General features: G+C 44.7%; 1 protein-coding gene across 8 annotated transcripts in view; it reads right to left on the bottom strand.

Annotated features, from left to right (window-relative positions):
• Positions 1-12,098, bottom strand: part of COPS7B (COP9 signalosome subunit 7B) — an 18,521-nt gene extending 6,423 nt beyond the window's left edge. For 7 of the 8 annotated variants that reach the window (XM_035889969.1, XM_035889970.1, XM_035889973.1 and 4 more), the window contains exons 1-6: positions 11,903-12,098; positions 10,070-10,245; positions 8,790-8,865; positions 7,208-7,296; positions 6,432-6,634; positions 5,081-5,186 (exon numbers count right to left, since the gene is read on the bottom strand). In XM_035889969.1, the coding sequence (XP_035745862.1) occupies positions 5,081-5,186; positions 6,432-6,634; positions 7,208-7,296; positions 8,790-8,865; positions 10,070-10,231 (636 nt within the window). In that variant the 5' untranslated portion in view covers positions 10,232-10,245; positions 11,903-12,098. Of the gene's footprint in view, positions 1-6; positions 3,616-5,080; positions 5,187-6,431; positions 6,635-7,207; positions 7,297-8,789; positions 8,866-10,069; positions 10,246-11,902 lie in introns of those variants that run through there. The other variant, XM_009634372.2, reaches the window with a different exon arrangement.
• Positions 12,099-12,122: the final 24 nt, after the last annotated feature.

The following is a 12,122-nucleotide window of genomic DNA, read 5'->3' as shown; positions in this document are numbered from 1 at the left end:
ATTTGTTAGCACAAGGCACAGCTTTAGGGCTAGGGCAGTCTACCAGCACTGCAATCAGCCGAGATCCTCTCTTCCATTTTCCAGCTCAGTGCTCAATTCCATATTAAACAAGCACTAGTACAAGTGGAGCTGCAGAATGCGAAGCTAGACAATAAAGCCCTGAAGAGCAGAGGGAAGGCAGCTCCATCTACTTTGTCTCCCTGCGGGTGGAAGAGGCAAACAGAAGCTCAATGGCTCAAACTCTGTCCTGCTGCAATCTTAAAGTGAGCTGCAGCTGGAGCAGCCCATTGCTGCCATAAAATGAAGTAGGGCAGGATGCTCTCGCCACGTCAGGGAGCAGTGTCCAGCAGTGCTGTGTTAGCTGCCTCCAGCAGGCACATGCAACACATGGGAGTTTGCATCAAATCCACCTTTGCTTCCATCTCCCTCTTGTCCCCGTTGCACAATTAAGCTCCCCAGGCACTCCTCAGTCAAAACTGTCAGCAATTCAGCCCCCATCAGCCCCTGATTCACACAACCCTGCTCCGAGTTGCTGCCTGCCCTGCAGTCACAGGGAGCCAATGCAGTCTTTATCCGTTGTCCTTCTCATAGCACCTCCTGCATCCTTCCCTGTTAACAACTACGCCTTCTGCTTCATTCCTGGAATAGCTTCTAACTCTTTACTTCAAGCCAGATTCATTAACCAGCTGCTGCAGAGCTGTTTGCCTCCCCCAGGTACTCTGTGCATGTCATTCGTTAATGACTCATCTCAGACTGGGCTCATTGCAAAGACACCCCCCTCCTTTTGCAGCACCAAGCGTATCGCTGGCACACCAGGAAAGCCAAACATGCAAACAGCTCAGTTCCCTCCAATACCCCATTCCCTTCTCTGTCCTCTCTTGCCGTCAAGCAAGGGACAGCTCTTTATTCAAAGCGCTATTTCCTCCCTTGTTTCTTTGCTGATCAAAGGCAACATATACCGAAGGATAAATAAGATCCTCACCCCCAGCCAGGCTTTGAGAACTGCAAAAACATAAGAACAAACTCAAAAACTTCCACCACACTGAAGAAGCTTCAGCAAACTAATGTGACTCCTGTAACTGACTGGGAATAAACACCAAGGATGCCAAATTCACATCTATTTCCCCAGCAGACTGCGGCTTGCTGAGGAGTTAAAGTGATTTCCAAAGGCATTTGTATTCCTCCTGCCTTTTTGTGGGACTGATATTAAAAATGGGAAGGAAAGAAAACAGCTAGTGAGGACCACAGAACCTCTCCTCACTAGTCAAATCTAGTGAGGAACTGGATGACCAGTACAATGCAGCTGCGCACGCAGGAAGCCAGAAACAGACTCAGTCCATCTCCATCACACGGATCTGTTATACTTGGGTACACAAAGTCCACCTACACCTCCTGAGAAGCTGTCAGCTGAACAGTGGGAGAAGCTAGCACAGAAACTAGTACTGCCACGGTTTGGGAAACAGTTCCTTTGAGATACAGGGAAGGCTTCATGCTCTGGGCTTATTCACTTAACATCCTTCACTGGGAATTTTTTGGCTAGCATTTCTAGGGGGGAAAGAAAGCTGGCAAAGAATCAGAAACTAAGGGACTTGACCCAGAGGCAGCTGGATGGGAGGTATGTAGATCCACCTCTCAAGATTAAACACCGTGTGCCTGCACTGCAGGAGAAGAAAAGGAGAGGAATTTACTTTCACAAGTCTACAAGTCCCGTGACTGAGGACTGAAAACACGCAGATGGCAAAGAATTCTGATAGCAATAAGAGGAAGGCACGTGCATTGCAGAAGTAAGCGCAGGTGACAGCTGGCTGCAGGACTGGAGCATTGTCACAGTCCTCTGTTTGAACAGCTCCCCTGCCTGCTCGCAGAAAGCCCTTCTCTTTACAGCATGGAGTGAAATACAGTGGCCAAACTACAAAGCGGTACTCTGCTAGACCCAGAGGAAGGAATCGACTAGCCCAAGACAGAGCACAACTACAAATCTTCCACAATCAGGCATTGCAGGTGTTTAGGCTCAGGACATTGGGCTCAGGTATTGGCTTTGCTGCAGATCCTTCTGAACAAATTTGGACAAAGATGAACTACTGACAAAATGGGAAGAGCACTTCCCTGCCTCCCGGATGCATCAGGGAAATTAGTCAGACCTTCTCAGGACACCAGGAATCACGTAAATGCTCAAGTGAACAAGTGCTGTTGGACTACAAGCCTAAAGCGGCCTCAAAGCTAAGACTCCAGACTCTGACATTAAATCAGCATTTTTAATTTTTTTTTCTAAAATGTGCTTTTTTGTGAATTGTTGTTTCAATGCCAACCCCATCCTCCCCCTTAAAAAAAAAACCCACACCTTGCCGAACTAGGTGCAAATCACCTGAAGTTAGTCTGTAACAAATAAAAAAAACCCCACAACACAAAGGCTGAAATGCTTTAGAATCACAACAATGTACAAAAAAGGGAGGAAAATACAACCTGAAAGTGTTCAAAATTCAGAAAGACTAGTCAAGTCCATTGCTTCAGCAAGGGGATGCTGCTGCGACCCCTGCCAGTGGGTCCTGGGCCACCAGCCTGCCACAATGCTAAATGGGCTCTTCTCCCATGCAGACCTCTGTCGCTAGCATCCAAGGAAGAGCAAATGCATTACCCTTTGAAGGTATCAGTGGGGGAAACAACTCACAAACAGCTCTGGGAGGTCACATCACATTCAGAAGGAACAGTTTCTAGTATGCCCCTAACCACCTGCAAGAAGGAAGGCTTAAAAGAGCAGCCTGCTTCCTCCTTATTGTATTGATGCCTCAGAGATGCATAACAGTGCTTTAAATCTGTGAGAGATTAAAGGGCTTAGTAAGGGCAGTAAACAGACAGTTAAGTAAACAGCCCAGCACTGGATCTCATCTTCATAGAGAGAGGTAGTGTGAATTTCACCCCAGTTTAAAATAGACAGGGGTAGCAGAAAGGCTGAAGACTTCCATGCAAAGCAGTTCCTGGCCTAGAAACCTTTCTGTGCTCCCTTTGGGAATGAAAAGATCTGTGTTGATGGCTTCCTCACTCCCAGCCTGGCTTTGGTAGCCACACTTCAACCCTGGGATTCAGACACTTGCTACAGAAGTTCTCCCAAGATCTGATTTAGTACAGCAGCTTCCTCAAGGTTAAGCAGCAATAAGACTGGCTGGGAGGGAGCAAAATTGTCCACAGATATTTTTTTTTTCCCTCCTGCTCCTTTTGGTTAGTCCCTCTCTTTAGAAGTCCCTCTTTACAGGACCAGAACAGGGACCTCCTGGAAATTAATAGGGGCTGCACAGTGTAACTTAGCCAGGTGCTGCTAACTGGTTGCTGTATTCAAACAGGGCTTTTATTTGCCAGCCTCGAAGGGACTGGCCCAGAACCCACTGAAAAAGGAGACGCAGGCCCTTTTTTGCTCCTCCTGTTGTCATTCCTAGCTGAATGACATTTAGATGGTATGTTCTAGTGACGGCTGGAGACTAGCCCTTTGACTTTGGACATCTTCTTTGTGGGCTGCCTTTGTTCTGTGTGTGGAGGGCACTCTCGCTCTACCAGCTGCTGTTCCATCTCCTGTGCCGACGACGAAGCTGTAGCTTTTAATGTTTTCTTTATGTTTGTGACCTGGCCAAGAAGAGACAGTGAATCAGCACCTGCTCCTTCCTCCCCTTGCAGTAGAAACTCTGTCCATAAACATATTGAAAACCCCTGCAGTGTAGAGCGGAGATTATAAAATAAACTCTCCCGCCAGAAACGTGCTCTGCACTTGCATTTATTAAGGGTAATGTTTCATCCTCACTTACAGCCAGTTGTTAATATTTCCAGTCTGGGTCCAATACAGAATAATTAGAGATTACTTTTTTCCCCCCGAAGAGACAATGGCACAATATTGTACCACCTTTCTAGCTGGCTGGCGGGAGGGACCTACTACTGCCTTGGTGCAGAAGACAGCCACCCTACCATTATGCTGGCCAGAAGCAGGAAGGACAAAGGAGACTGTGAAAGAAACAAACTTACACTTAGGACAGCGCTTGACAAGGGAAAATGCCATTTGGCCTAGCCGGCTGTCTGAGCCACAGTTATTTGCTAGAAGCAGGAACAGAAATTGGTTTCATGCGAGGCAGCAGTAGTGTTTCTGCTACTCTGGCTGAAAAGGAGAGATACAGCACCAGGCACCGTACTCTGTCCCCTGGAACCCTGTAGGGCTCACCAGAAATACAATAAGCAAGCCTTAAGAAAAATCCCACAGGCGAGAATGAGTTTGGGAGTCAGGTGTGCCAACTCCAGGCCAAAGGCATCTGGCAAACCAAATGCACTGTAGATGCCAATCAAGCCGCCAAGCATATGTTGCTTCAGAAGGCAAACATAAACCTGCAGGGATGCAGCGCTCTGCAAGAAATAAACCCTGAGCAAGTGTCTCAGGAGGACCATTTTCACCTTTACAGCTGTATTAGCCAAGATTTGTTCTCGTAAGTGAATACACATCGTCAGGGGCTAAAATCGCGTGCCCGTGCTGCCATCTGCCGCCTGGCTGCACATGCAACAGAGGCAGGAGTGCTCCCAGGTCACACTGCTGGAGACAGCGTGTCAGAGAGCCCTGTCTGGGTGCTCGGCTCGACCCCAAGAGAAAAACCCCAAAGGAAGCTGCTGAGGCACTTTTTGCAAAAGCAATGAGACTCGAGAGACTTTTGCTAATTACACTTTCAGGTTTAAAACAAAGTGAACTGCTTTTTCCTTCCTTCCTGCCTTGCACAAAAGGAACAGAATTGCATCCAAGCTGTGTGTTAAAAGCACACTTTTCCTAACAAGTCAACTCCGGAAACTATAGCTAGTGCGCCCACCTAGCGTATTTTCATAAAGAAAAATTCCAACCTGCTCGGAGTGGGCAAATTTGATGTTTGCAGTGTTACTAGCACATGGAAGCAGATGTGTTTTCTTCCTACCCCAAACCAGCGCATCTGATTTGCATGATTGCTAGCCTACTATCAGGGAAGCCACGACCATTAACCAGGTGTTACCAGATTATTTTCTTCAGTAAGCAAACATTTATCAAAAAGCATAGAGCAATCTGAAGTGACTCTGTACTCACCTCCATCTCTACCTGCTGCTGAGTTCGGTGATGGTTCTCTTTGTATTGGTTGGCTCTAAGTACTTGCTGCTCAATTCCTAAAAGAACTGCTTCACAACCATCACACCTGCAAGACACAAACAATGTCAAACAGTGTTTACAAGTTCTCTCTGGAGCAGCTCAATCAGCAACCTTAAAAGTCAAGCTTGCCTAAAAGTTTAGGAGATTATTAACTTCCTGCTTAAAGTTCCAAAAAGCTGGCAGGAGAAAGCTTTGCTATTTATTCAATGTATTTCACAGCATTCTTTAAAGAGTCCATATTCCTCTTACCTGCCCAAAAAGCATGTGCAGGTTCAATGCAATTTCAACTTCCTTTTCAAAAGGTATTACTGCTTAAACAGGGATGCAACACATTTCTCAAAAGTAAGTAAAATTTTAAAATTAAACAAAAAAGTCAGATTGAGAGAATACCCCTGCCTGTTAAGTGTTCAAAAGACAAGAGCACTCCTCCAACACAAAACTTGTAACTGGAGAGGACAAAAGGGAATTGGCAGTGGGTTCATTGTTACCTTCCAAACAATGCTGTAAGGTCCTGGAAGCTGCCAGAGCCCTCCCACTGAGATGGGATTCAGGGAGTTGGAGTAGAGAAGCAAAAAGCCTGCCCCCACCTCAGGACAGCATATTTGCACAGCAGTTTAATTACTTTTCATGCACCCATTACCATAGCAACTAGGATGCAATTCCCAGTCAGCTCAGAACCTGCCACAGGAAGGGAATCCCACAAAAAGATGAGAAGCAGCTTCCTGGCAAAGGTACAAAAAGATAGTACCACAGTCCCAGTACGGTTGCATGCAGCCTGCATTTGCAGGAACAAAGAGATGGCAAACAAAGGCATATGAAACTTCAAACTCAAAGAGACATCCCCTCCAAAGAACTGTGATTCCCTAGAATTTGCCCATGAGGTTCTCATCACAGTGAAAAAGGCTGAAAAGTAATGGACAGTTCTGGTTTTGTTATCAAGTGTAACAGCAGAAAGGGGAGTATCTCCTACCATAAGACCATGAGTCCAGTTTGGCATGTCTGTTTGAGAAGACCCTTGACTCCTCACTAGGGTTCTGCCATGTAAAAGCTACAAGCGAGAGCAGAATCTCATGACCCAGTGTAGTTTGGCTTGATATATAACACAAATTGAACCCTAGATGGGATCTTCAAAAACTTGCCCAGACTCCTCCTTCAAGTGCTTCCTTACAGCATAATATTCCTGATTAATGGAACATGCTGAAATTGAGCCAGCACTTGAAACTTTGAGGAATAAGAAAAAGACAAGACAAGCTACATACAAGGAGCAAAGAAGGTGGAGAGACTGCCTCACCATTCCTGGAGTGTTTTGACAATGTTACTGATGTCCTTCTTCTGAATGTCTCTGCCGATACAAAAATCCACTTCTAGCACCTGATTTCGTTGATCCAACTTCCCCTGGATAATATCTGTATAAACTGCTTCAATAATCAGATCTTCCAACTCCCTCAGATTCCTCATATCCAGGTCCTTCAGCAACACAGAATAGGGAATGCACTAAAAACAGCAAGTCCAAGAATAAGTTAACAGCTCTAGAGCCAAAATGAACAGCTAAGTCACAGCAGGTCAAGACCCAAATGTTTATTGTATCCTACACTTTAACCTGCAAGTACAGCAGTGACTGACTGTGGCAGAACAAATGCCTGCCACTAGGCTACATAATATTCTGACACAACTCTGGTAATTCCTGAAGCTTTGGCATAGCATGTTCTGAAAGAAGAAAGGTAATGGGATTACAGAAGAGTGTTGCTTAGAACAAGAAGTTACCTGTTTTAAGAATGATTCCACATCTCCAGCAGTGAAAGAAGCCATACAAAGTGTCACAGCTCTTACTGACCAATTTGCATGGCAGTTCAGACACACCCACATCTCATCCATCAAAGTCCACTAAGTTAATGACCCAAACGCACCCCGAGAGAATGCTGTACGTTACAGGTACTTTCCTAGCTGCAGGAATTTTTGAGAGTACTCATGAAACCTGATACAACTTCAATGCTATGGAATTGGATGTCATTTTCAAAAACAAAACCAAACAAACAGATGACTGCTATCATACACAGTGTACTTTACCTTCATTCTGGAAGCCAGGCTTACAATTGTCAAGTGTTTCAGCTTGTTTTTCTGAGTCGCTGTTAATTCAGGCAGGTTATCTCTGTTTGCTGTTAATGTTAAAAAGACAAGATTCAGGACTTTCCTTCAAGAATCACATAATCCAGGCTACAGAACTTCAGGCTAGCTACACCACACTAAACCCTGAAAGGCTGAACCCAGAGAGAGAGGGGAAAAGTTAAAAAACAAAGTTGGCAATTCCACTCTTCTCTGCTTATTTAATAATTCTGGTTTTGGAATTAGAACATAATTCACATCTACACAAGTGGTGTCCTGCCAAAACAGTTGGTCAGTGCTTTGTTTCTACCACCAAGTCATTTTTATTTCATTAACGAGCTGACAGAATAAAATCTTCCCCCTTTGCCGATCTGGTTGTAAATACAGCTGGTTTTATTTCTCTGGAGAGCTGCAGAATTTAGGGTTGAAAGTGTAAAGTACCAGGCTGAGGAAGAGAGGAGAAATTATTAATCTAGATACTTACATGGCCTCACTGGCATTGCATTATATTCATGTGCCTCATGAATATTTAAAACCAGAATGGAAACTGGCAGCTTTCCAAAGCAAAGAAACTCTTTAAAATATCTGCTCTAATGGAAATTAGCGTTTCAGGGCCACTCAAGCTCTCCCATCCATCCCACCTCATTCAATGCTCTCTACATTTTGACTACTTTTCACTCCTCTTTCTTCACTAGAAAAGGAAGAATGAACTGCACTGTCACATGCTGGGACACAAGACCCATGCACAGCAAACACATCCTCTAATCAGTCACAAAATTCATGAGGCTCGTGTTGCTCCACAGCCACTGGAATTTCCAGTCCTTGCATTTACAGATGTCACTTCTCCTTACAGGAACTAGATAGCTCATCCACCACAGTGATAGCCAGCACTATGACAGAATTATTTGTCATACTCTGTAATGGTCTGGATTAGGCTGCTACCCACAAATGAAGCATTAAATTGTATCAGAATGGAAGCGCCTAAGCACCAGAGATAAAAGCACATCCCAACAGATACTAAGATGATTCACACATAGTCATTCTGAAGCTGTATAAAAGTCATTATTTCGATTTGTATTCCAACTAAGAAATGCTTCATTTTGTTTCAGCAATGCCCTCACAGAATAAAACGTTATCCCATAAACCATACAGGTTTTTATAAATAATGCAGAACAATTTTGTCTAAGTTTTCTGCAGCTTCCATAAGCGGTGTCATCTAAATTTCAAAACAGATGTCTGAAATTGCACTCTGCAGAGGTAAGTGGCCTGTGAATACTGCTACAGGCCAATGCAAACCAGTGCTGCAGTCCAATCCAAACCAGTAAAAGACCATCACCTCTAGCCCTTCCTCCACATTTTAGCAATTAAAAAAGCGCATGTGACCCAGAGACCCCCTATGAACAACTCTCCTCCCAAGCAAATTTTGTTCTTGGACATTTTCACCCCGCCACACTACACCAGGTACCACAGAAAGCAAAGAACTGCCTCTGGCAATCCTAAAGGGCAATCCAGTCTCCTACTCTGCAAACAGATGGCAGTCTCTTACCTACATAGTCTGGATATGTTCCGTACGCAAACAAGTTCAGCAACTGGAAATAAGCAGCATTAGACCCTTCAGCAAGCTGGATGGGAAGAAAACAAAAGAAATCCCATGTAACATGGTTAACAGCCGACACAATGCTGATAGGCAACTTCTCCAGAGAATGCTTTAAGTCTACGACGGACAAGCAGTACCCAGAAAAGCAATTATGTCCCGATCTTAAAGAGCTGGACCCTTTCTAAGGCCTTGTGAGCAGCAGCAACGTTTGGCAGTTTCAGAGTCAAGATGATCTAGCCATTTCTATGCATTAGAACTTAACTACAGTTTGGACTGTCAACTGCTTTGTGCAGCACCTTAGGAAGTAAAAGAAAAAGGCGACTCTTAATTTCAGCTGACATCCTACAGGGCTAGCTCTTCTCATCATGTGACAAGCGAGCAGGCAATGGTGTTGGTTGGTTAAGCATCCTTGCTATTACTGGGAAAGCTAAGACAGCTTACCTGCAGAGCCAGAAAAACTTCAAAGCTAGAACATTTTAAGTTGAGTGCATTTGAAAGTAATAACACTCCTCTCACATGCAAACACTTGGCAGGAATAACGGCAGCACCAAGCAGTGATTTTTATTGAGTGGGGTTTTTGTAATACCATTTGCTGCATGCAGATCCAGGAAAAAAACCCCATACTTGTGATTTGATGCTGAATAGAGGCATTTTTTGGCATATCTAAGAGCCCATTTGGAAAGCCAAACTTGCTGTACGCCACATTACCCAGCTGCAGAGACACTCAACGTAGATTCCCTCTTTGTAGTAGAGGGGAGTGCTGGCAAGGCTTTCTCAGGAAAAGCTCTGGAACTTACTTTCCACCTTGGTTTGAAATGGTTTGGATTTGGTTACCACCCAGGCCTGATACACTGGACATCTGTTCATGAAGACTTTTGGAGAGCACTGAAGTTATGCTTTCCAGGACAATTGAGGAGTAGAAAGGGATTATTTCGTTGTTGGCTGACTAGGTGCCTTCTTAAAATTGTTACTGGGCTGCTGCCAGGTTTTTGCTGTATTAGCAATCACATCAGGGTAGCAAAGCTTTATACAGGTATTTTTTAACATCTAACATATACAGGCAAAAGCAACATCGATCTCTCATACACAAACATCTCAGAACCAAGGTTAAGTCGCACCAGGCCCATCGGGGCACAGAAATTTCATGCACAGGCTGTCTGTGGAAACTTCTGGGGATCCCTTATACTGAGAGTGCAGAAGGGGCATTAGGGTAGAAACTCATCGCTTACCTCTTGCACATTTGTTAGCTCCAGTAGCTCTCCGAAGACATAAACACCAGGAGCCTCCAGCACTTGATTTATAAGAGCAGTCAGAGCTGAGCCACTTGTACCTTTGGCTAGCAAAATAAACTGCTCTAGAAGATTGCAGGACGGTTTCTGTTCTCCTGCCATTCTAGGTTTTCAATCTGTCAATAAAAGAACATGACATTAATACATCCTTTCTCCTCTGCTGAATTCTGTCTGGCAGTGGATCAGAAGGTACACCCAGCATAGTAACTTTTTGGTGTGAGCAGAGCCAGGTTTTTCTTCAGCATTCAGAGGGCAGGCCAGGAACCCAGCAGGTTCGAATGCCAATTTATCTGGGAAACAAAACAATTCACACAGTATCTAAACAAACTTTTTGCAGACTGTCTGGTCACTTCCCTAAAAGGATCTACTCCTGCTAATAGGTAAGGAGTTTAGATTCCATGCTGTTTTCAGACTTTTCCTTCTACATATGCTGCCAAATAATGCCAACCACAAAGATGTTTATTATAATGTCTATTAGAGGCCAGATAAGACTTCCTCCTTCCTCATTACACAGCTTCAAAACAGCAACTAATTTAATTCTCTTTGAAGAACTGATCCACTTTGTAGGCCCACACATCGTACCTTCTCCTTTGACATCGGCTACAGATAAAGCATGCGTACATAATTCCTGTTGCTTTCTTAGCCTAAAAGGCAAAAAGAACTGTGGCCTGTAAGTAGTTTATGAGTCAACATTGTACAGTTAAAGTGTTTTCAGTTATCTGGAAAACTGAAGTGATAAAAATACCCTTTCTACAAAGGTGCTATTTAAGTCCCTGAAAAGAGAGGTCTTTGTCTTCAGCTGTGGCCTGACATTTCTGGTGTGTGTGTTGTCTCTCACCACCACCATGTTGCTTTTTAAATGTAAACCACTATTTATTAACAAGTTCAACAAAGTAAGTTATTTGTTTACAAACAACTAAGAAAAAACTTCCAAAGCATATTATTCAGACACCAAACTGAAGAACTGAGCAGATGGGGGTGGGGGTGTGGTGTTGTGTTATGTTTGCATGGGATAATTCTCAAGTATAGCATGTAACCTTTACTCTAGTGAAGAAAACCAGACACCAGAGAACCTGTCTCATTCTGTGTGACCACTGGGACCACATCTGCCCTCGTGGGGGTGGTACACTCACACAGGTGTTGGCACTGTTTTGCCATGCCTAACCAAATTAAGACTTGTGAAGGCAAAACCACCAGCTTCCTCTATTAGTCAACTTCTAAAAGTACACTTTACTGCATTCCATTACACCTGCAGGTACAAACAAACTTGACCCGAGCAGGCAGTCTTTTGCACTCTCCACACAAAGATTTCTCGGCTCTCAGCACGAAGTCTCTTTGGGATTCTTTTCATCAAAGGCACATGTGTGCAGCCTGGCTGAATAGTACCCCAGTTTCGACTGAGAAATCCCTGCAATACAATAACTCTCCATGTAGCTTCCTAACACACCTGAGGGTACATCAGTACTACTCTCCGCACTCACAAAAGGGAACAGACACAGAGAACAGGCAATTTTCTCAGGAGACTGCACAAAGTGACTGAGCTGGGAATGAAATCCAGATTTCACGGTTCCCAAGCCATCGTCCTCCCTCACGGGTAATAAAAACACACACCGGTGTATAAGGTTACAAAAGACTGGTTAGCTGTACCATGCCCTGCTAGGAAATGAATGCCAATTCTTTGCGCCTTTCCAAGTTAACAACGTTACAAATGCAACCTGTCTGCACAACCGCATCACCGGGACTACCTCGCTGCCCTTTCCACAGCCGACTTACCCCGGTGAGAAGTGACTGAAATACAAACGGAAGACACTTTAACGGAGCTTGCCCAGCGGTTACAATAACCCACACACGGGGATAAACGTGTCTTCTCCCCCCATCACGCCCTGCTGCAGCCTTTCTAAGGAGCCTGAGGGGGTCTCACGGCAGGAAGCGGCACGCAGACCACACGGGACGAGGCGGCCGCAGGGCACGGGGCAGCCAGGCCCCCTGGCCC

Source organism: Egretta garzetta, unplaced genomic scaffold, assembly GCF_000687185.1.
Source record: "Egretta garzetta isolate BGI_Z169 unplaced genomic scaffold, ASM68718v1 scaffold172, whole genome shotgun sequence".
Classification (NCBI taxonomy): Eukaryota; Metazoa; Chordata; class Aves; order Pelecaniformes; family Ardeidae; genus Egretta; species Egretta garzetta.
This window is presented reverse-complemented; position numbering and strand designations above follow the sequence as displayed.